This window comes from Lissotriton vulgaris, chromosome 6, assembly GCF_964263255.1.
Source record: "Lissotriton vulgaris chromosome 6, aLisVul1.2, whole genome shotgun sequence".
Taxonomy (NCBI): domain Eukaryota; kingdom Metazoa; phylum Chordata; class Amphibia; order Caudata; family Salamandridae; genus Lissotriton; species Lissotriton vulgaris.
The window spans coordinates 785,414,017-785,438,915 of NC_141694.1; the positions used below are offsets into that span (position 1 = coordinate 785,414,017).

A 24,899-nucleotide genomic window follows, 5' to 3' on the forward strand; every position below is an offset into this window, starting at 1 on the left:
GACAGGCTACTGCTAGACCCAATGATTGATAAGGCCATCTCGCTTACCTACAAGAAGCTCATTAATAATATTCCAGACACACTTGGGCCATTGTGGAAAAAGTGGGAATCAGACCCTGGTTTGTTAGAGGACGATGACTGGAGTGAGCCCCTACAATGTCCTAGGGAGGTGACGATTCGAGCTAGATTCAGATTGGTGCAGCTACGCATCCTCCATAGGTCCTACACCCCTCGAACGGTGCAATTTAAGATGGGGTTTGCGACAACACACTTCTGCTTGAGAGGCAGTGGGGAGGAGGACATCATGGAGGAGGTGGTTGGGGCGGAGGTACCACTGGAGGCTAGATGGCACGTTCTGGGGGTGACTGGTGAGGTTACATGGCCCAAAAGAGATAAGATATGGTTAGCCTTCGCAAGCATGGTGGCTAAGAGGAACATCGCTCGACTCTGGGGGAATGACCTGATACCAATGGTAGAGGAATGGGAACGAGACATGGACTGGTGCCAGAGGGCAGAGAAAGTCATCTATAATAGTCGGGGTTGCCCCAAAAAATGGGAAAAGATATGGCAGGGTTGGAGAAGGTACAGAGGGGAATGGATGGATACCCCAGATACTTCACCGCTGAGATAAGGGTACCCCCCCATGGGAACTCCCCCACTGAGCACCACACACTATATACATTCGATACACTCACTTCCTGAGAGGCCGTGAGCCTCAGCTTGTGAAAGGTTCTGGACATGCCGTGGGGGGGGGGCTTGGGAGGGAGGGAGGATGGGGGAGGGCTCAGATCAGGGATGGGAGGGCTGGACAGGGAGGTGGGGATGGGTTAGCGTAGCTACCTGCAATTTGTTGGGGCATGATCTGGGGGTAGACCGATACTATGTATGCCGACGAAAGGCTTTTTATAATTATCTACTGTGTATGTACCACTGCACTTCCACTGCTATCTGATGTGTATTTTGATGGAGCTGTTTTGTTTCAATAAAAATATTGAAAAAAAAATGTTTAACTCACCATAGAAATACCGGTACAGTCCAGTCTGTTCAGAATGTCCTTAGACCCTTTAAAATCCGCACACACCCCCCAAACATACAATCAGCCAATGCACCTACTTGTAGAACGTTGCAGCGATGTGAAGAGAAGCGATCCTCACACCCCGATAATGGTGCTGACTTGACGAGGGAATAACTTTATTCAAACATGACACCGTGGTTGGCAGATTACAGCAGGAAAAAACAGATCCCGACAGTGACAGGCAACTGCAACATCCAACTTCAAGATGGCGGCACGCTGAGCACGCCAGCACAGGATGGCTCAAGGCATGTGCATGTGCCCACGGTCTTGCGCAAAGAGAAATGTGGATGAAGAAGACACTAAGTCAAGGGCCGTCACAGACGAAGATAGTCAGAGGTGCAAGAGGTGAGAGCGTGCGCTCACTTTCAAGTTTTTAAATGCTACGTGATGGTTCCTACTGGCCTCAATGAGGAGAGTCAAAACACTAAAGAAACTAAGTTGCACTTTGCTCACCAGGTCGGTCTCCTCTCTTGCAGCAGGCAGGGAGACCGAGGTGAGAAACTTGTCCTGCCATTTCACTTTTAAAGGACCAGTAGCTGAAAATAAACTGGCAGAAATAGAGTTCACAGCAGTGGTGCACTAATAATAAACTGGCAGCAGTAGAGTTTGCAGCAGTGGTGCGCAAACACAGTGACACGCTGAATAGCCAACATCCATATAGTCTCAGAAAAAGAAAAGACAAGGGCTTGTACACAGTCACAGATGAAAAACCTGTAGAAATGAAGCCTTTTGACAAAGAGAATCGCCTCACTACGCACTCGAGGCAGAAAATCAAGCAAACAGTGATGACCTTGCTTCAGAGGCACTGTAGATGTTTGTTGTGTCACCATAGTCGTAGCGTAGGATCTTTAGCAAGATGTTGTAGACGCAGAGCTAAAGGCACAGCATGCCTGGGCTGGGGCTGTCCGGTGTAGTGGACACTGGTAGGGCTGTGAGCCGTGCTTGAGCAGTTTCTTTGTCTTGATTTTTTTTGTTAGTTTCCAGATTGCTTACTTCTCAGGCCCATCATCTTTAGCTTAACTCCTCTTGGTTGACACATTGAGTGTAGATAAATCCCATCCTCGTCGCCAAAATGTAGTGGGCTGACCCCTCGTGTTCATGAGACATAGTAGATGTAGCCGAATTGAGTTTGATGTAGTTTATTAAGTAGAAGTTACAGAAAACCCCACCAGGAGCAGCCAGCTAGCTGCTCAGCCCATCTTCCAACTGACAACACTCACACACCACGCATCCAAACATTCCACTCATGTCACTCACGCCAACATTCTAAATGGAACACTCACACTGGCTGAGCAGCTAGAGACAGGGTGAAAGGGAACATTACAACATAACATGAGAATACTACAACTAGTTACACTTGTTAGATGTTAATTGCATCCTCATCTTGATAGGTTGGCATAAACATTATCAGAGCAGCATTTTGCTTCCTATGGTCTATAAGTAGAGGACAGGCAGTATGTAGGCTGATCGCCCCTGCATTGAAGTGTTGTCTAGAAACCGGCTAATTCTAATAGTCTATTCGAAAGCTAATCCCATCCAGGGGAATGCATCAACATAAAGGATTTGAGCGACATTTGTTCACACATCATTCTACAAGTGTTTCAATTCAGACCAATGCTTAAACCCAATTTTAGGGGGAGCTAGCATTTAACATGCAGGCAGTGTTGTTTCCATAGTGATATCTATGTATAAACTAGATTCAACAACATTTTCAAAAGGCAGATTTATTTCCACAGTTTCCAATGCTAGGCAAATCCATAGAACTTCTTGAATCATATAAAAGAATGATGGTGGTCTTGTTATACTTACTTGATCTAACACATTTAAAAGAACTAATCTGTCCAGTTTTGAGATGGAACAGTTTCCTCACAAGCCATACATAGCCGCTACTGTACCCCTTGAATTCAAGCAGAATTCTCCTAAACGGGCCCTGCACTTTATCACTACGATTTATTTGTTTGATTATTCTAAGTATCTTTGCATTTTGCAAATGTTATTTGCACTGTTTCTTTACACAGTGCAGATTGAGAGCCTTTAATTTGTCAAATTAAATGTTCTAGCTAGAGAAATGGTTATTACTTTAGCATTTCCCTTGCTGTGATCTTGTCTCTAATATCTTCATATAATATTCCCTTCTGAAAGTGTAATCTTCTCCTCCTCAATTTAAATTATACATCTAAAATAGTTAAACAAAAAAACACTGAATCGACAACTTTTGTTAAAAATAATTGATACAAGTTCATCACTACTATTTTGTGAACCCGAAAAAAAAATGGTTATTTATACCACATAATTTTACTAGCCTTTCAGAATTGTAACTAAAGCCTTGCTCACATTTGTGAAAAACGTTTTGTGTTACGGAAATAGGGCCTACGTTTTAGATCTCTGCTTGACATGAAGATCCAAGTGAGCCTCCCATTTGGTGATAGTTCATTGTTTTTTCTGTAAAGCATGTTCGCTAATTATCTTGTGAGCATGATAATATTAGCATTTACAATGTATTGCTAACCCAAGATTAAAATCTGTCCTATGTTTATGTAACATTTGAGAGTGCTTCTTAATACTCTGCACGGAATCTCCCCAGGGTGAATTTCTCCCAATTCAGATAGTTACCCAGTATATTGGGGGGAATAAGGTTGTTTTAGAATAGTGAGAACAAATTAATCATGGGAAATTTAGCAAATTCTCACTACCACTTACTAAGTCTTACTTGAAAAAGGAGTGAAAATTTGAAGAAACCATTTATGAATTCCTCAGTAGATATTAAAATTGAATTTTACACTGCTAAATGCATGCCTTCCAAAATGTGCGTGATTTCAGTTAAGTATAGTCTCATATCTGATAATGTCCTAGCACTGTTCAATTTGGGTTTCAACATGTTTCCTCTGCCATCATTGAAGGGGTATGTTCCTATATTTTACAAGTTAGCTCAGTAGTACTTAGCGTAGAAAGGCACCATATATGTAAATTAGTGGGACTTCATAAAGTGTATCCTCCCCAAATATTCGGTTGCCTGTTTTTTACATATTATTTTAGGAAGATCGGTTGCTGGAGAACACAAAGTTGCTTATAAACAATAGTCCTACAGTGAGTATTTGTTCCACATTCGCTTGCCAGCCTCTAAATCTCCCTGTGTTTCTGTGGGCTGGTAAGTGAGCCATCAGGGTGTCCAGTTCCTCAATGAATTATTTTATGTATCTACAAAATGCTTGAGGGTCCTGCCTGTTAGTGGAAAAGTATTCCAAGATTATGAATTTTTAGAATGATTCTTTACAACTGTTTGGTTAGATTGGAAAAAGAGTAATTGTCTTGTTTTCCTTTCCAGGAATATGCTTGAGAGATACGTCACTGATGAATTCAAGGCAGCAGATAAAGATTTCAACAATGGTAAGTGTACCAAATTTACACTGTCGTAACATCTAAAACATGTAATTCCAGGTACATACCATAGTCCCACACCACTTTAGAAGTCTTGGGTGCACTTGCTAGGGGTATGGTTTACAATAAAGGGCTTGGAACCCGCTCATTGCTTACGATTTATTGCCTTCATTGTCTTTCTTCTATGCTGCCTCCTCGTCGCAAGTGCATGCTGTGTGTCACTTTTTTTCTTCCTGTGTAGCATGGGCCATGCACAGGTCAATTTAATTAGTACCTGTACGCTGCTTGCGCTGTTATTGAGGCACCTATTTTCTTTCTTGTCTCCCCGCAAAAACTGTCCCCGTCCCCCCCCCCCCTCTCTTGGATCAGTATATTAAACACGCATTGGCAAAACCAATAGGTCCCACCTATGCAAACGCTATTGGCTTTGCAAATGTGTTTTAGCCATATTGTACACTGCGTGGCTGCTGTTGTTCAGCATGACTAAACGTTTGTGGCATAGAGGAAAGTGTCATAGAGTTGGTTGTGTCATAGAGTGACGTGTATCGTAGAGTTGTAGAATGCAGTGGTGTAGAGGAAACTAGAGTGGCGTAGACTGCAGTGGCATTTAGTGCAGTGGCGTAGAGTTGGTTGCTGCAGAGGAGAGTGGAGTGATGCAGAGAGAAGTGGCATAGAGTGTAGTGCTGTAGAGTGCATTGTTGTACAGTGCAGTAGAGTGGTGTAGAGTGCAGTGGTGCAGCGTAGAGTTCAGTGGTGGAGAGTGCAGTGTTGCAGAGTAGAGTGTTGTTACGTGCAGTTGCATAGTGTAGAGTGGTGCAGAGTATAACAGAGTGTTGTAGAGTGGCAAAGAGCGCAGTGCAGTAGAGTTGATTGCAGCGTCACAGACTCTAATAGAGTGGCAAAGAGGGCAGTGGCTTGTTTCAGAGTAAAGTGAACCAGCGTGGAGTGGTTCAGGGTAGAGTGCAGTGGCTTAGTGTTTTAGACTGCAGTGGTGTTGATTAGCGCAACATAGTTTGCAGTAGCTTAGATTGCATTGGAGTGTCATAGAGTAAATTGTTTCAGAGTAGAGTGAACAAGCGTGGATTGGCGTTGAATACAGTGGTGCAGATTAGATTGGCACAGAGTAGAATGCCTTTGGCATAGATTCTAATGACGTAGCTTACAGTGTTGCAGAGTAGAGTGGCATAGAGCAGAGTGGCACAGAATGCATTGGCATAAAGTAGATTGGTGCCCAGTAGATCAGAGGCGAGAAGTGAAGTGGTATAGAGTCCAGAGCAGAGTGGTGTGCAGTGGTGTAGAGTGTAGTGGATAAAGTAGAGTAGTGCCCAGTAGACTTGTGGAGAAGTGTGGCTCAGGGGTTAGAGGCGGCAGACCCGGAAGCTGAGATCGGCCCTTGACCAGGGTTCAATTCCCCGCCTCGGCGGGTCTTGGGCTCAAAAATTCCACGGACTCGATAATTCTCGCTCCGGTGCCTTCTCAACTCACGGGTTCACACTCTGCGACTCTGGGCAATAGCTTGCTTAATCTCCACAACGGCCCCTCGCGGCGGGATGCCTGGCTTTCACCTTGTGGATACCCTGCCGGGGTTATCTCACAGGGGAATACCAGGACGGGTTCCCTAAGCAAGCGCCGGGAAACCCTTTGTGGGTAGCTGTGCGCTATATAAGCTCAAATACATTTACATTTACATTTACATTTACATTTACTACAAAGGTGTGGAGCAGAGTGGATTGGTGCAGAGTAGAGTGCAGTGGCATGGAATAGTGTAGAGTGGAGTTACATAAAATGGAGTTTGCATGGTCTGATAGTGCACTGCCATTACCGAAAACATGTTTTCAATTGAAATGACCACTACATTAGCACAGACATACAGATTTGCTGATAAACATATACAGTGCACAAACAGTGTGTGGAAATGTCATCACCTAGTGTATTGATTTGTTTTAGTCGTATTAAAATATGTTTTCACCACTCTTCACAATTACGAAAAACGTGCTTCATTTGTGATATCCTAATTGTGACATATATTCTGAAATATCTTCACAGTTTATTTACTGACATTTCAATTTTGTTGTGTGCTAGAAAAAAAAGCCTTTCTTTTGCAGCAAGACTGTCACATAAATTTCCCTTCAAAGTCAGAGCAAGAAAAGTAAACACCAAGACAGAGCCTATCATTTGACCTCTGTTTTTCAATGCACATGCAAATGTGACAAGATAAGAACTAGATTTAAAGGCCTGTATACAGAAGGAGAGCTCTCGGAAGGATACAGTAAATAGGGATGCTCCACGGGTGGGACAGAGATGTGCTGGACAGCCTAAAACAAATATAGGCAGCAAAAAGAAAGAAAGCAAATGTGAGTTACAAACCACAAAAGCAATGGTAAGCGACTTGTGGGATACATTCCAAGAGAATGTCCCCTAGATGTCTTTAGCAAACCAGACAGCTGTGCTGTCTGGTAGGCTTCGACCTAATAAAAAAGACTGAAAAGATTTACCATCTAGGCCCGTTAAGGGAGATGTGCAAGATACACAAGTTAAAGTATCACATTAATTGCATTTTTCGCCAAAAATTTAAATTCCAAGATACTCGTAACAACAATTTAATAAATAAATAATTGCCAAGTGCTGCTGTGAAAGTGCAGTTCGTGACTTCACGAAGAGATTAAATCACGGTATTACTATCTCCGGCTCAGCTAGACTTGGGCTTATGCGGCTCAGCTAGACTTGGGCTTATGCGGCTGGACGTCTGGGGGCAAAGGAGGATGAATTTTGCTGTGACATCGGATTTTTATCTACATGCACACAGGCAATGCTTCTACTCTTTAATATCCAGCACTCACTATGAGAACATTAGGACCGAAATGAGACACTTACCTGGCAGGCCGTCATGGTGCTTGCTGGGATTTGAAGTTCACCAATGTGGGCTTCAATAATGCTCCAATCCGAAGTCGACCCAGCTGAATCACAACCAATGGTTTAATGGCACAATTGTTTAAAAGTAGTGTTTGGAGCCAAAACGTGATGTGAAGTCATTTGTTAAAGACAATTTCTGTCGAAACGCGTCATGCCACATTTCCTGCAATAAAGAGTCTTCTTGATGCCCCCGCTGTGTCCCTCCGATTGCTTCCTAGGGAAGATGCCGAATTTTGGATATATTTGCGTGCTAGCCGCTGGCGCGCTGAGATGACCCGTCCTACGAGTGTCCGGAGATTCAAGGGCAACAAAGAAAGGTGATTGGATTTCTCTGTGACCGCCGCCTACAGGGTTTGCTAAGGGCTGCTGTGAAAGTGCAGTTCGTGACTTCACGAAGAGATGGAATCACGGTATTACTATCTCCGGCTCAGCTAGACTTGGGCTTATGCGGCTGGACATCTGGGGGAAAAGGAGGATTAACTTTGCAGTGACATCGGATTTGCATCTACATACACACAGGCAATGCTTCTATTCTTTAATATCCAGTGCTCACTATGAGAACATTGGGGCCGAAATGAGACACTTACCTGGCAGGCCGTCATGGTGCTTGCTGGGATTTGAAGTTCACCAATGTGGGCTTTAATAATGCTCCAATCCGAAGTTGACCCAGCTGAACCACAACCAATGGGTTAATAGCACAATTGTTTAAAAGCAGCGTTTGGAGCCAAAAACGACGTGAAGGCATTTGATAAAGACAGTTTCTGTCATGTCACATTTCGTGCAATGAAGAGTCTTCTTAATGCCCCCGCTGTGTCCCTCCGATTGCTTCCTAGTGAAGAGGTCGAATTTTGAATGGATATAATTTTTTTTTTTTTTCTTGAGTCAAAGTGCATCATCAGTCTCAAAACCATGACTCCGTGGGGCCTCAATAACAATGAAGAACTGTGGGTTCACCTTTAGTTCACATATAGTCTGACACATGGGGAACCAGGGTCAAATGTATCCATCTAACATACCCATGGGATAATAACAAAACTCCACTGCTGAACCAGGAATCCACTTTAGGAACTTGTGCTGTAACACAATCGCCCATTCAGGGCTGCGTAATGCATTATAGGAAAGACTTATCCTATCAATTCTGCACTTTATTGGTAAATATCTATGAAAGATGCCAAAAATAGAATTTATATAGATATATGAAATAGCTGAATTGATTGCATTTACAGAATGTACTGTGTTTACAAACTTTTTTAACGAAAGTTTTGTGTTATATGTTTTTAAATGAGCACTACGCACTTTATTTAATGTCACCTTTTAAAGCCATGTATATTTCAATGCAATTTGCACGTTACAAGATGGCCACCATCTTTTTGAATGTCAGTAGCCGTCTTCTATGTCCATGATTATGTCAGACTGGCTAAAGGTTTAAAATGGTGACTCATACGTGGCACAAACGTAACACTGACGAAGCCTGCAAAGGCGAAACTCGTCTGTTTGGGGTGAGGGGGGTTTGGTATAATAAATTTTTGAAACGGATACCAGAGTGCCAGCCGTATTCTTTCCTAAACAACGGATGAGAGGAGGAACGTGCAGCGATTATATATTCATTCACTGAAAAACCATAGGTTTCACACCAGTTATAGTTAGCTGGAAATTTTACTGACATAAAACCAATGAAATTCCACGTTATAGTTAGTTGGACTCACTATAACTTGCGCGTGTAATGCACTGCTGATGACATCACATATTACATCACTCATGACATGGTCAGTGACATCACTCATGACATCACTGATGACACCATCCTTGTGACAGTGACAGACCTCCTTTCACTGTAAAGTAACCCTTGAAACATATATTCAAAAATAGAAACAAACATTTTCAAAAAAGTGGATGTACCCATACCAGTTACAACAACCAATTCAGTAATTCCACCATCTATATACACATCCACTCATTCACCAACAGTTCTATATAGTCACTCATACATATACTCACTCATCATATGTAGTGATAACACCTATACATCCTGTTACACACCGACAGTCATCAAAAAGTTACTCACACACATATTCACACATGCAAATGAACTAATAAACATCCATTTATTTACATATACAGATATACACACACTACCACCTTACTTCTAAGGAAACTTACACATACTTACTCTCTTAAACAATCACTTATAGAAACACATACTTATTTAAACAGGAACTGTTTCAATCTCTCACTCTCACATATACTGACTTATATATATCAATACTCGCATAAACTAGATTAAAACATATGTAGTTACTGATAAAGACACTAGTGAGGCAGTCATTTACTCACTAACACACACCTATACACACTCATCCACCCATACAGTCCTGCACATATGCTGTCTTCAAAAAACATATAAACAGTGAGTCAGTCATTGATGCATCTATATGCTAAGTAACACCCCCACCAAACCATACAGACACTCATACTGATACTAAAAAAACATCTAATAACCCATATACACAGACATGTAGCTACTTACCAACCCATGTAGCCATTTATACACAAAGTGAAACACTGATACAAACATTTAAATATTTAAACATTACTCGCTAATATATGTATTCACTAAGATACACTTAATAAGCCAGCTATCCAATCATTTAAAAAAAAAACATTCATTAAGACAATAATTTAAACATTTATTTTTTCATCGACCTTTACATATACATATATAAAACATATTTATTTTTCAGAAAGACACACATTCACTGGTAGGTGTCATCAGTGATGTCATTAGTTAATAACATTTATTAGGCGCAACAGCTGCCCCAGCAAAGGGGCGTCCTGGCGCCTGATCATATGCAACAACACAACAGATCATAGCTGACAGAGGGGGGTACTAGCCTACAGAGATGAACAAGTGGGTTTTGATGGCCCTTCTAAAAAGGGTCAAGCTGTTGAGGGCCCGAATGTGAACAGGAAGGGAATTCCATAAATCTGCCGCCAGCACGCGGAAGGAGCGTCCTCCCATCCTGCTAAGCCTGAACCTAGGCTTGTTCGCCCGATACTGGACTTCGGATCTAAGGGATCGCGAAGGGACATAAGAAGAAATAAGGCCTGTCAGGGCCGGAGGTGAGGACAGCTTTAAGATCTTAAATGCCAGACAGAGAGCCTTAAATTTGATTCTCTGTCTGACCGGAAGCCAGTGCAGAGAGGCCAAAACAGGAGAGACAGAACATCGTCTCGGGAGACCTACAATGGCCCGTGCAGCAGCATTCTGCACCCTCTGGAGCCTCGTTGCCTCAGCCTGATTGACTCCAAGGAGCAAGGCACTCCCGTAGTCTATCCGAGAGAGGATAGAGGCCTGAACCACCAGTTGACGTGTGGGAGGGTCGAAAAATTTGAGAACAGGTCTAAGTCCTCGCAGAATGCCATAACAGGTGGCTGCTGTCTTCTTTGTATGGCTGGCAAAAGAAAGGTTAGAGTCCAGCCATACCCCCAGATTTTTAACTTCGTCCACTGGAATAGGCATCGCCCCCAGTTCAAGAGGCCACCACTGGTCTCCCCAGAGTTCCGCCTGCTTCCCTACAATCAGAACCTCGGTCTTTTTTGCATTAAGCTGTAAGCAGTTGTTACGCATCCAGCTCGCCACAGCTATCAGCCCTGCCCGGAATCTGGGCGCAGTCACCTCAGGGTCCCCACTAAGTGTCACCGCCAGCTGCGTGTCGTCGGCATACGATGTCATCGTAAGGCCATATTGCCTAACGACATCAGCCAGCGGTTTCACATACAAGTTGAATAATGTAGGGCTGAGAGCAGAGCCCTGAGGGACTCCCAGTTCCAGAGAATGGTACGAGGACTGGCCAGGTGGAATGGCTACTTTAAAAGACCGGTCCGAGAGGAATGAGCGGAACCACTTAAGAGCCTTCCCGACAATCCCCACTTCCTCCAAACGCCGCAGCAAAATGTCATGAGACACCGTGTCGAACGCGGCGCTCAGGTCTAACAATAGGAGCGCCGCGGTCTGCCCCGCGTCTAGCACTGATCGCAGGTGCTCAATCATGAAGAGCAGAGCCGTTTCAGTGCTATGTTGAGCACGAAACCCATTTTGAGTCTCGTCAAGGATGTTATTACGCGAGAGGTGGGCAGACAGAATGGTATTCACGTGTGCCTCCGTGACCTTGGCGGTCCAAGGCAGGAGGGAGATGGGCCGGTAGTTCTCCGGGAGCAGGGGGTCTGAATTCGGTTTCTTCAAAATGGGTTTGACCACAGCCTGTTTCCAGGGTAACGGAACCACGCCCTCTCTGAGGGAAAGATTGATCAGCTCCATAATGGGTTCACGACAGAGAGGCGGGAGAGAGGCGAAAAACTCCGGTTTCAGAGGATCTGAAGGAGAGCCAGATTTGATTTTGAGGCTCAGAGTGTCGAATACCTCATTGGACATACTCGGCAAGATTGACAGAGTTTCAGGCACCAAGACCTCTACTTCGCTAGGGGCATCCCTGGGGGCAGCTGGTACAAATCCTCGGTAGATTTTCTGTACTTTCTCCACGAAAAAGGATGCCAAGCTTTCGCAGTGCGAGTCCGTACAGATTTCTTGCGAGGTGTCCCGTTTCCCCACCAGGTCTTTAAGTACCTTAAAGATCAACTTAGAGGGGTTGGGGCTGTTAGAAAACTCAGCAGCGTAATAGGCGGCCCGGGTTTGGCAAATAGCTCTGTGGTAGGACTTAAGCTGGGCAAAGTAAAGCGATTTTAACGCGGGGTCAAAAGCTTTTCTCCAAGCCCTCTCAGCTTGCCGGCAGGTTCTCTTAAGCTCGGCAAGCGCCTCATTATACCAAGGGCTACGATTTTTCACATGACATTTTGCCCACCGCATTGGTATTAGAGAATCAAGGGCAGTAAGAACCCAGTTACAGAATTGTTCATAACCCTGTTCTGCATTCTGCAGTTTGTCCAGGGGTCGAACCTCCAATAACCTGACAAACTCCTCCAGCTTAAGTTTACGCCAGTCTCGCTTTAAACTCTGTTTACCTGCAGGTTTCAATTGTGGGGTGTCAAGGGGACATGACACTTTAACCAATAGGTGGTCAGTCCAACCCACCACCATCGGGTCAGCTGATCTAGCCCGAACTAAGGTGGTAAAGAAAGGATCCAATATATGACCTCCTGTATGGGTGGGGGAGGTGACCAATTGGTCAAGTTGCAACGCTTCTAAGTCCGCCAGCAAAGAGCTGATGGAAGGGGATGACGACTGATCCAGATGTATATTTAGGTCGCCAACTATATTGAAATTAGAGCAAGTTGCAGTCAAGGAGCTGACTACATCTACAAGGGCAGCCTTGAAGGCGGTGTCATTCCCAGGAGGACGATATATAAGCACGCCGCTGAAGGTAAATTGATGACTAACCTTCACCTTAAACGATGCGCTTTCGCACATGGGGAGGTCCAAGGCCTTCCACTCCACCGGAAAACACGATTTCGTCGCCATGGCTATACCACCTCCCCTCGTCGAGCGGTTTAAGATAGACACTGTATAGGTAGAGGGAAAAGCCAAGTTAATGATGGCGGTGTCCGCGTCCTGTAACCAAGTTTCGGTCAGGAAGATGATATCGGGAAGGTCCACGTCGATCATGTCACGTAGTGACTGATGGTGTTTGACCAAAGATCTAACATTGAGACTCCATATGTTAAGGGCTTGTCCGGACCATTCCGTATGGGTACCACGAACAGTCCTACTGACTGGACGGACTCCAATGGGAGAGGTCAAAGAGAAATGACCGCAGGTACACTCATAAGGTCCTGAGAGAGGGGGTAAGGGGTCATGATAACAGACCCGAACATTATCTCTAATAGATATGAGAGCGGCACGATCGTACCTGAGTGATGTCACTCACCATGTCATGAGTAATGTAATATGTGATGTCATCAGCAGTGCATTACACGCGCAAGTTATAGTGAGTCCAACTAACTATAACGTGGAATTTCATTGGTTTTATGTCAGTAAAATTTCCAGCTAACTATAACTGGTGTGAAACCTATGGTTTTTTCAGTGAATTTCTTCGGATTTTTAAATGCTAATTCCTAACTATAACTGGTGTGAAACCTATGGTTTTTTCAGTGAATTTCAAAGGTTTTTTTAATGGTAATTCCCAACTATAAGTCTCACTTTATAAGTAAGACTGTTAGCGCTCTAGTTGTCCTTTAGAACACTCTGGTACATTCTGTCATTGGGCTATAGTTGCGCTACATCTGGCTGATATTTGGACTACATTTGTATTTTTTTGTCTCTGGTGGCCATCTTTGGGCTACATTTGGGCTACATTTGGGCTCTAACATATATATAGCCCAATGTAGCTCAATATATATTTTGTCAAAGTTAATTTTCTTAAAAACCACTTGAGCATATATCTTGAGACATAGCAAAGGCACATCGGGCTACCAGTCCCTACAATTTTGCAAATTTTTTTTTTTGTATATTGTTTTTTTTTTTGCCTCGGAGCGCTCCCGGTGTGCGCCCAGGAAAGCGTAGTATTATGAAGCGCCCCGGGGCGCGTACCGGGGAGCGTCCCGTTAGCGCCAATGTCGCGAACGAAAACATGATTGTGACGTATCGCGTAGCTGCGTCCGCGTGATACGCACGGCGTAAACGCACCCGGAAGCATTCGACGCGCTTACGCGACGCGCCCCGGGTCGCGCCCCGGGACGCGAAGCGTAAGCGCGTCGGGTCATGTGACCTGAAAATAACACTTTTCATTGGTTCATAACAGTTTTGGTTTCATAATGATGAAACCCCTGGTCATGTGACCTAAAAATAACACTTTTCATTGGTTCAGGATATTTTTTTTCTCCCAAATGATGAAAGCCCCCACCTTTTTTCCTTATTCTACCTTTGTGCTTTGAGAGAGGAAGACCTGCACTTATCAGTCGAAAGTGGCTACATTAGCTGCAGCTGCTGGATCTTCTGGACCACCACCACCACCACCACAAGGACCTTCACAACTTCACAGTGGTGGAGATCAAGAACAGGAGGAGGAGAGTAGATTCGTCCGAGAGGACAATATTACCTACAAACCAAAAGAGCACATCATATGGCAATTTTTTTCAATCCCCAACGACAAAAAAAAGTAAATGCACCTAAGGCAACCTGCTTAATCTGTCATCAGGAGCTGTCAAGGGGGAATCCCAACAAAAAATACTCCTTCGGCAACCACACAATGATCAGGCATATGCTTCAAAAGCATCCAAATAACTATGCTAGGGCAGTGGTCAGGGAACTGGCCAGAAACCCTGTCCAATCTTCTGCCAGCACCTCCCAAACTAATGTTTCCACCCCATCAGGACCGGAAGTTAGGGAGACATGCTCCACCATACAAACCAAATTTTCAAATTTTAAAATGGTTTGTAAATTTTGTGGACAAACAATATGCTATGGAGAGCAATGCATCACACTTATTAATCGTGCTTGGGATAACCACAAGTGCCCAAGGAAACATTAATTTGTTCCGCTTTTTTTTTGCTCCTGTTGAGCCCTTTTAAATTCCCTGTTTTTTGTTTCTCCCCTCAAAAAATACAAAAAAAACAAAATGTTCAGAAAAGCCAAAAAAAGAAAAAAATGTTAAAAAACCAATAAAATATAAAACAACAAAAAGAATAAAAAAAACAGTTCTTTTTAGAACTACCTCCTATTTATAAAAAAAAGGCTTCCTTTTTTAAAAACTCTGTCATTCTTTTTTCCTCATGGCACGCTCCCCGGTCCGCTCCCCGGTGCGCGCACCGGGCGCTCCCCCGCGCAAATCGAAAAGAAAAAAAAAATTGCCCAGCGGGGCCCTTTTATGGCCCCCACATCAAACCTAGGGGGTCAGGGGGGGTCTACTCTGCCCCCTTATGGTCATTTGCCCCTTTGTTTTTGCCACCTCCTGTGTCTCGATTTTACCGAGACACAAGATGGCGGCCGCTCCGGACTGTTTCGAATGTTTACAGACACCCGAGAGCCAATCAGCTTTCCGTGCGCACCTCACGTGGCGCGCCCGGAGCGCTCCCCGGTGCGCGTACCGGCGCGCTGCCATAGATATATATATTTTTTTGAACATAAATTACTCAAAAACCACTGGAGCACACATCTTGAGACATAGCAAAGGCACATCGGGCTACCAGTCCCTACAATTTTGCCAAGTTTTGTGGAAATCCATTCAGCCGTTCGGGCTAAAAGTGAGTTTGACCGCCCTATGGAAATTAACATGGGGAAAACACATTTTGGGACCCCCCCTTTTATCTCGGCCCCCACTTGACGAATCCCCCCCAAACTTTCAGGGAAGGAGCGGAGCGGGCCATTTTCTTGGAGAAATTTGCGAAGATTCGTCCACCGGCGCCAAAGTTATTCCCAATAGAATGTGCGGTTTTCCTATGGAAAGTAGATCCTAACTATAACTACCTACTGGCGACTGCCAGTAGGTAATATATATATCATAACTAACCTAAACTACTGGCAGTTGCCAGTAGGTAGTTATAGTTAGAACCTCGTTTCTATTGAAAAGGCGTTTTTTGTTTTGCCAATAACTTTGGCACTTTTGACTAATCTTTGCGAAATTCTCCCAAAAAAAAAAGGTCTATCCAGGTCAGCTCCTATCCCGAAAGTTTGGGGGTGATTTCTCTAGTGGGGGCTGAGAAAAAAAGGGGGGTCCCAAAAAGTGATTTCTCCATGTTAATTTCCATAGGAAATTTTTGCCAAGGCTACAGCCCGAACTACAGCCTCCCACGCTTCATTTAATTGAAGCTCCCGGCTGGGCCAGGTGCCGGGGGAATCGCAAAAATATATTAACAGGGGCCCGTAGCCCTGGGGACCGCCACCTCCCCGGGCGTCAATCATACTGAGAGGGGGGGCGCGCAGCCCCCCTCCTGGAGTCCTTGGTGGCCCTGGGGACTGCCACTCCCTAGTGCCGGCTCCTGCAGTGCCTCGGGTGCCCACCCCGTTACATTGCTGTTTTCTATAGTAGTGTGGGAGCTCCGCCCTACCATAGCAAACTTGCTTTTGATTTTGGAATCTAGAGTAGGGAAACCTGCTCTTTCTTCCAAAATTCAAAGCATATTGCTTTTCCATACGGCTGCGTGTTAGCAGCTCCCCATGTGGAAAAGCAATGCTGGCTCACGCAGGACGCGGGAGCCAGCAGGACGTGGGGGAATTAGGGTCCCCCACGGTCTCCAACGGAAAGGGCCAGCCCTGGGGGGTGGGGTCCCTGGGGCTAGAAGTGGCCAGAGAGGGAGGGGGGTTCAAGAGGCCACCTCCCCAAATAAATAAAAAAGATGGGGGGATGGGGTCCCAAGGGCAAATAAAGGCCTCAAGGTGGGGGGGGGGGGGGCGCAACGCAGCCCTCCTCCCGCTTCTGCTTTTTTCTTCTTCTTTTTTTTAAACATATGGACATGCCTCTGGGGATGGGGCCCCCGAGGCGAATGTAAATTAGTGAAACTGGACGATTTTTTTTTTTAAATTGGAGTCGTGGCTCTCATCGCGGCCCCCAGTGTGAACACGAATGGTGCGCGGTTCTGAGCACGGACCCTAGTATGACCATAGGGGCGTTATAGTTAGAAATTGGCATTTAAAAAACCTTTGAAATTCACCGAAAAAGCCATAGGTTTCAGGGACGTTATAGTTGGAAATTAGCATTCAAAAAACTTTAGAAATTCACTGAAAAAACCATAGGTTTCAGGGAAGTTTTAGTTAGTTGGACATTTCACTGATACAAAACCATAGAAATGATCCTGTTAGTTAGTTCACCTAACTATAACTCGCGCCCCCGCAATACACTGCTGATGACGTCACATATTATATCATTCATGACCTGGTCAGTGACCATTCAGTTCAGTTGAGTTTAACATCCAGATTAGTTAGGTAGGCTGGTAATGTTGATACATTGTCTATACTTTGGACGATAATGAATTTTCCGAACATGACATGGCTTTAGTGTATCTGTTTCATAATCGTTTGACTGTTTCTCCTTTCTTCAGGAATAGACTTCCAGGAATTTATTGGGATGTACAGGCGCTTGTTTCTTCTTTGTAGGAGTGTTGTAAGTAGATTAATTTTATCTTTTGGGTAGAAGGAGGGATTTAAATTAAGTGTGTGCTTATGGAAAGTTTTGTCTCGAGCTTGCTGTTTTGACATATGTTACTTAATCAAATTTTCTTTTACTGTGTATCAGCACTTCAGTAGCAGTGACTCAATTGCAACTGTACCCAAATACAAAGATCAGAGTTAGTTCTCTGTGTCTATCCTATCCATTCGTGATAGGAAGGGGTCATTATACCTTGCCTTTCCTGATCTCCACAGCACCACCAGTTTAACCAGACTAAGCTATGGGTCTTACTGCTTCAGATGGCCTGGATCAAGACTTAGTGGAATTATTACTAGCTCTGCAATTTGGGGTTAAGGCATCAGTAAGACATGGGATCGAAGGGGAATGTACTAATTCCTTGAACTGAACTGAAATGGAGTGTTTGCCAGTGACATGTACTGCCTTTGATCTGGTTTCTTTTGTATGTGAATAGTCTTTATGCTTCCTTGATTTCCTCTAGAAAGGACATGCCTAAAGGGAATAATACCCCCATTCCCACCTTACTATATGCTGATGATGTTATGTCAATGTCCCAAACCTCTGCCATCCGAAAGAGCCTATTTGACAATTTTGTAGAGCTAACTGCACCTATGGTTGTCAATCTGGTGTAACAAGCCACTTCTAACAGGGACATAATAGAGGATTACCTCAGACTAGATCAAGGGCATAACATTATGTGGCTTACGCATATTAAGTAGATCACTGACATCCTTGGTAGGCCTGAATTATACATTGCCCCATCAAATCATCAAAGGGGTAAACATCGAGGGTCACAAATCTCTATAAGGCTCTGACCACCATAAGCAGAGAGACAGAAGAAATAAAGAAATCAATGCTTCATAACTATGCCATCATACACACCACCCTCGTAGTAGAACCCTATTTAATTTTTGTCAGTAGTCCCTGGCAAAGATCATTATTAACTACATTTTACCTGGGAAACATTAAGAGTTATCTTAGCTTTCCTTTGAGCCAATATGATTCTCCAAGCAAACATATATGCCGGTTTGATTAACTTTCTGTAAAGACACAAATGCATCTTGTCTACTTCCACAGGATTTTATTATTCTTATTACACGTCAGGACTTGCTACCCATTGTTTAAAAATATGGATTTTAAAAAAACATAAACCTGCACTTTTTTGTTGTTGTTCAGAATGTTATCTTATCCCATTGTCAGTAAATCTGTTAGAAGTTTTTTAAAGTCTGCTGTACGATTTCGCAGATCACTGCTTTTTTAAATCTTCATTAGATAGAATCAATTTTTTTAATTATGGTCCTGGGTAAATGATTTAATTAACTGTGCTTTTATGATTACCCATGAATATGTATAAACCGTTGTTGATGTTGAACTTCAGGCCCTTACTCATCTGGAGGAGCATATCTTATGTTGAAGAAGCAGAAATGTCTTAATTGCTTGATTATTCAACAATCTTTGCCCTTCAGTAAAGGCTGTTCCACGCTTTTCTAAAGCATTGGTCACATGACTTTGACAATATCTGCCATTGACAGGGCACTGAGAATCAGAAGTATTGTCTTAGGCCCCCTGACTTTTCTCCTGCACCTTAGTGTTAGTAGCTGACCGCCAATAGAGGTGTATACTTGAAATCAAAAAAATGGTAAATCATTAAACCCATATATATCATCAAAAGGAACTAGTCTGAGTGTACGTGATAACGAAAAACTGTATGATTTTTGTAATAAAATGAAAAAACCTTTTTGTCTTTTTATGAAGCCCTCACCCACCAACTTAGTTGGTGGCATGCTTCATCATCGGGCCCATCTGGTGACACTGAGTGTCCCCGGTGTGCTACAATGCTTGATTTACAGCGGAGCAGCTCTTTACTGAGTGTGCAGTGAGGTGATGAGAAGGTGAAGTTAAAAACTGTACAGTCACATCACCTCACTGCACACTCAGTAAAGATACCTGCTCCGCTGTAAATCAGTCGGTATCACCAGGTGGGCCTGATGATGTAGCATGCCACCAACTAGGTTGGTGGGTGAGGGCTTCATAAAAAGAAACAACTTTTTTTTCTTTTTATTACAAAAATCATAGTTTTTCGTTATCACGTAAACTCTGACTAGTTCCTCTTGATGATATATGTTATCTTTGGGGATAAGGACTAGTTCTCTAATCCTCTCACTTCTTTTGATATTTTAAAAAAAAATCATTAGACCCACAAGAGTTTAATTTCAGAGGCTGGTTCCTCATATGTGTCATAGTTTGTTCCTCCTGTGTTCTGCCAAGGGCATTGTGTTTCTACCCCAGATAATTTCTCAAGTGACCTGTTCTAGTAATGAATCTCATAATTATTGTTTAAGTTCAATTATCTTTATTCAAATATATATTAATTTTATCAACTATTTTACAGGTCCTGTCCAGATTCCTTAAAGAGTGCCTGGTTATGCCACTTAAATAAATAAAAAGGCCTAGTGCTTCCACAAACTGTGTCAAAACTTGTGCTGATGTCCCCTCCATAAGTGGAGATTCAGTAAGTTGCCAGAGTGCTGAACTGCCTGCACCAGTTATCAGTACACCGAGTAGAGGAGAACCCCATAGCACAAACTCTGCCTGATACAGAAGTTCACTTACACCTGCAATACACGGTGATGGCTCCACCAGTCTGATCATGTCTGGGAGGGAACGCTGGCTGCAGTACACGCCCACAATGAGAAAAAGTAAATATTGGTAACACACAAAAAACTGCATTGTTCAGGTGCATGGTCTGAACAGTGGAATTCTTTTTTATTTTATTTTATTTTTTTATTTTTTTTTTAGAGTGGAATGATCCAGTACTGTGACAAGGAAGCGTAGCTTGGAGTTAATCATTAATGTTGCTTTGTCATTTATCCCAGTGACCGTATTAGATTTGAAATTTAAATTTCTAAAAAGCGTTACCGCAGAAAATGACATTTTTGATGGATATTTTTACCTGCAAATTCCTGCAGACACCTTTTGAATATGAGAGGTGTCAAACTGAATCTAGAATCCCTTCCAATAGCTCTAGACGCTGGTATGTAGCACCAGAAGCGGCATCCTTATGAATGGGGTTGCCACCCGGCCCATTTTATACCAGCATCACCAGTATTTTAATGTTCTTGCGGTACAATAAATCACCCAAAGCTAGTATCTTTTCCCTTATCAGTACATACTTTAAACTGTAAATGTTAAAAGAAAACCCTTTAAAATGTGAATTACTGCTCCCCTAATGACCCCTACAGAAAGACTGATAGGGCTTGTTAAAATTGAAGTTTTACTGAAGAATCATGCTCTTGCCTTTGCAGAATCTTAAAACGTGAACAGATAGTTGGTAAGATAGCTGGTATTTTTCTCTGTGAAAGAGGGCAACCTTACCTGTAACGTCACTGGAGCCATAACGCGCCCCCTTCAGCAAGTTTTTTTCTACACCATTGATGTAAATCTGGAGCTCGAATCTCTACAGAAGATTGGCAACATTGTTGACTTAAAATCTATTTTAGTTGCAGTTTGGTTTTTTGTAAGATGTCACCCCTGAACCATTCAGGTTTCAAGCCCTGTCAAAAGTGAGAGACAAATGCTATAGCAGATCAACACAAAATTTGTTTGTGGTTATTGGAGTCCATCCTTGACTTCAATGGCTGTAGCGCTTTTTGGAGTATGCACCCCAAGGTCATTGAGGAGTGGAAGGACAAGATATTTTTGGCCATAGTAAGAGATGAGCGAAGAGGACTGTGCAATTTCAAGGCAACGCCCAGTACGTCTGAGTCCCCTCCAGAGTACCAGAAGAAGCATACAAAGTAATGGCAACACAAATTAGAACTGCATCATACCAATAGTAAGTCACCAAAAACCCATATTTCTTCTTAGCAGTCCACATGGAAACTGGAAAAAGTAGAAGATACTACAAGGAATCTGGTGCCTGCGGTTCCTTCATACCTGACTTTGCTCCTCTTTAATGAAGCCTTCGCGGAACCTATCCTTGCCATCCCTAAAAGCCTACAACTTTTACCACAGTCCACAAAGCAATTGCAAGGCAGTACAAGGGAGTGCCTGTAGACCCATCTTCCCTCTCATACATTGCTGGAAAGCCTGGTTGTTTAAGCTTCTTGTTCCTCCAAACTATCACCAGGTGCCTCCCCTACTTCATTTGATAGTGAATTTAAAAAGATGGAGCAGTACACATAAGAGACCTTTTAGGGAGCAGTATGACCCTCGGTCTGCTCAATGCCACCTGTCTCCTTAGTTGCTATGTGCACATGCTTTGGAGCATGGCACAAACAGTTTTGGCTAACCTTCCGGACTATTTCAGTCCCACTTTTTAGAGCTTATAGGGAATGGCCAGGCTGTAGCAAAACAGGTGCACATAAGACTCTGTCGCTAGTGCTGTTGGGACCTCCATATCTCTGTGTCGCCACGCATTACTGAGAAATTCTGCATTCTCTCAGGCTGTCTAAGCAACACTAATCAACCTGCCGTTCGCAGGCTTCTATCCTTATGGAGTCGAAGCTGACTGTGCTCTAAGAGTGGCTCAAGCAGAGTAAGGCGACAGAAAAATCCCTTGGCCTTAAGATGCAACAGAGGGACGACTGGCAGTTCAAGAAATATTTGGGGGGGGGGCGTGGCCAACACCATGGCGGGCTAAGACGTGCGGCTCCGGAGCTCCCGGCGAGCTGCCTAGAAATCCGACTTTAAGACCACCCAAATCGCGATCTCAATACTGGAATCTGATCAGGGGCTTCTTGTGCCCTTCGAGAGTGCAAAATCGGGAGGAATTTCTGCTAGCAGCGCTTTCTACACGGACTTTCCGACATTGCTCTGAGCGCCGAGCCGAAGGCAAGATGGTGGCCGCAACGCGCTGAGAGCGGCGGAGGAACTGACACCTGATCTCCCCACTTGGAGACCGTGCCGCGCACATGAGAGAGAGGGCGACACTGACAGGCTATCGGCGACTGGATCCGGACGTCTACGATCTGGACGCTAGAGAACTCAGAAGGAGATCCCTCCTCCCTCCCCCGCCAAGATGGCGACTGCGGAGTCCGCGAAGTGACACGAGCGGCCCGGAGCCTTGCCGGAGGTCCCTGGCCACTGACCCGAACACTGCTACCTGGAGCTCGGAAGCCCGGGGCCTGGTTGTGAACACCGGAGGAGGAGCGCTACGACACCGACAGTCACCACTTGCAAGCGGAGAAGACCGAGACCCGTGAGGCCCTCGTGACGACACTCTCCAGCCCGGCCGAAAAGGTACTATCCTTCTCACTGGTGGGCCCAACGCAGCGACAAGGCAAATCATGGGCAGGAAGGAGCTGCTGCCCAAAGGGCCCAAGCAAGAGCCGATGGACAATTATGCTGCGCCACGTCTGGTGACGGAAGGCCTTCCTGCTGCGTCTGGACCGCGCTCGGATACCGCATTGCTTATGGAAGCCATTCAGGCCTCGAGAACGGATATCCAGGAATCCAAAGCGGCCCTGGAGGTTAAGATTGGTGAGGTATGTTCGGAGGTGACACTTCTGAGGCAGGACTTCCGAAAATTGTCCGACAGGGTCACCTCCGCAGAGACGCGGATGGGCGAGGCCGAAGATTCAATCACGACCCTTCGGAAAGATATGGCGGAGCTCAAGGCATCCCACCGCCAACTGCTCTGGAAGGTGGACGACGCCGAAAACAGAGCGCGGCGGAACAACCTCCGCTTTGTCGGCTTTAGAGAAGGGATCGAGAAGTCGGATATGGTGACCTTCCTCCACACGTGGCTAATGGAAACCTTCCCAGCTGTACAATTCTCGCCCTGTTTCATCATAGAAAGGGCGCATCGGGCCCTTCTTGCAAAACCTCCGGAGGGAGCGAGACCGCGACCAGTCATCGTGCGTTTTCTGAACTTTGCCGACAGAGACTTGATTCTTAGGAAGGCGAGGAAGATGGAAGAGATCCGGGTTGAAAACGCACATATCATGATATTCCCGGACTATAGCCAGGAGGTCCAGAAACAGAGGAGATCGTTTGACACGGTAAAGGCCAAGCTTAGAGACTTAAAGATTCCCTACATGCTCCTCTTCCCGGCCAAACTCAAGGTGATATATAAAGAACAATCCCTCTTCTTCACACACCCGGAAGACGCGTGGCAATGGTTGGAGGAGCGTCCGATCCTAAACCGTAGAGAACAAGCTGGGCGAGACTTACTGGATAGATCCTTGCGAAATGCTGCCAACTGGGAAATACCGAAGGCACAGAGACTGAAATCTAGAAGATCTAAGAGGCAACCACTGGCGACGCCCTACAGAGGCCGGGGCACTGGAACTGCGAGGAAAGGACGTTCGGCCTCCCCCAGAGGTGCGGCAGCGACAGGATCAAGATTTGCCGCTCTACGATCCAATACGCGCTCGGAGGGTGAGGACGAGGAAGGACCTGATAGTCGCACATCTGGAGGCGAAGACGACTAGGATGGAAGTCAATCTGTACATCCGTTGGTGACTGAGATCTGGGTGATGGAAAAAGATTTGTCAGGACAACATAGTGCACCCGAATCAGAGACCCAAGTCTCTAAGTCTTAATCGATGGTGGCTCGGGCCCTAGATACAAACGAGCCGATGTCCCCTCGGAACAGTGGTGAAAGTGGAAAATGTAAAATGGCAGCCCATCTCTGGGAAGCACGCAAGTTGACACGCCTCCCTGTTTTTATAAGTTTTACGTTTTTTTGGGTGCAGTGAAGGGAGGGTTTGGCGGGTGGGCGACCGGCCTACTCCTACGGATAGTTATGTCCTGCTCTGGGATAAGACTGGAAGGGGAGGGAGGTGGGGAGGAGGGTGGGAGAAGGGGTTCTCAAGCTTGTTTTGGGGGGGATCCAGGTGGGGACAGTTGGGGGGGGGGGGATGTTTTAGTTGGAAAAATGCAGCACCACGCACTGAACATCCACACCACCTGCAAGTGCCGGAGTCTTCACACATGCAATCACCAAGTATTCCAATGGCAAGTACCGTAGGCACCCCACACGAGGGAGGCAAGAGATTGAACATCCTGACATGGAATGTTAATGGTCTGGGCTCTAAGATCAAGAGAGGCCTGGTAAATGCTTACATTAAAAGGGTAGACCCGGACATCATTTTCTTGCAGGAGACACACCTCAAGGGCACACAATGCGCCTTCATTGCTAGAGGTCGATACAGGGTTCTGGCACATGCGGGGTATACATCCAATTCCAGAGGGGTGGCAGTCATTGTGAAAAAGACCTCACCATTTAGCATCACCCGCACTTGGCTTGACTCTCAAGGAACATATGCGGGAGTTCAGGGCAATTGGAACAGACACACTTATACCCTCATCTCGGTCTATGCCCCACCTAAACTACAGTCCTGTACACTCACAGCGCTTGCTAACATACTCTTGGACACAGCTGATACTATACAAGTGGTGGGAGGCGACTTTAACGATGTCATGGACTCCGGCCTTGATAGATCTGGAGTCACT

General features: G+C 44.8%; 1 protein-coding gene across 4 annotated transcripts in view; it reads left to right on the plus strand.

Moving 5' to 3' along the window:
* The window catches only part of CEP43 (centrosomal protein 43), a 300,006-nt gene that overhangs the window by 160,883 nt on the left and 114,224 nt on the right, over positions 1-24,899 (plus strand). For all 4 annotated transcript variants that reach the window (XM_086926811.1, XM_086926812.1, XM_086926809.1 and 1 more), the window contains 2 exons: positions 4,400-4,461; positions 17,356-17,417. In XM_086926811.1, coding sequence (XP_086782937.1) covers positions 4,400-4,461; positions 17,356-17,417 — 124 coding nt within the window. The remainder of the gene's footprint in view (positions 1-4,399; positions 4,462-17,355; positions 17,418-24,899) is intronic.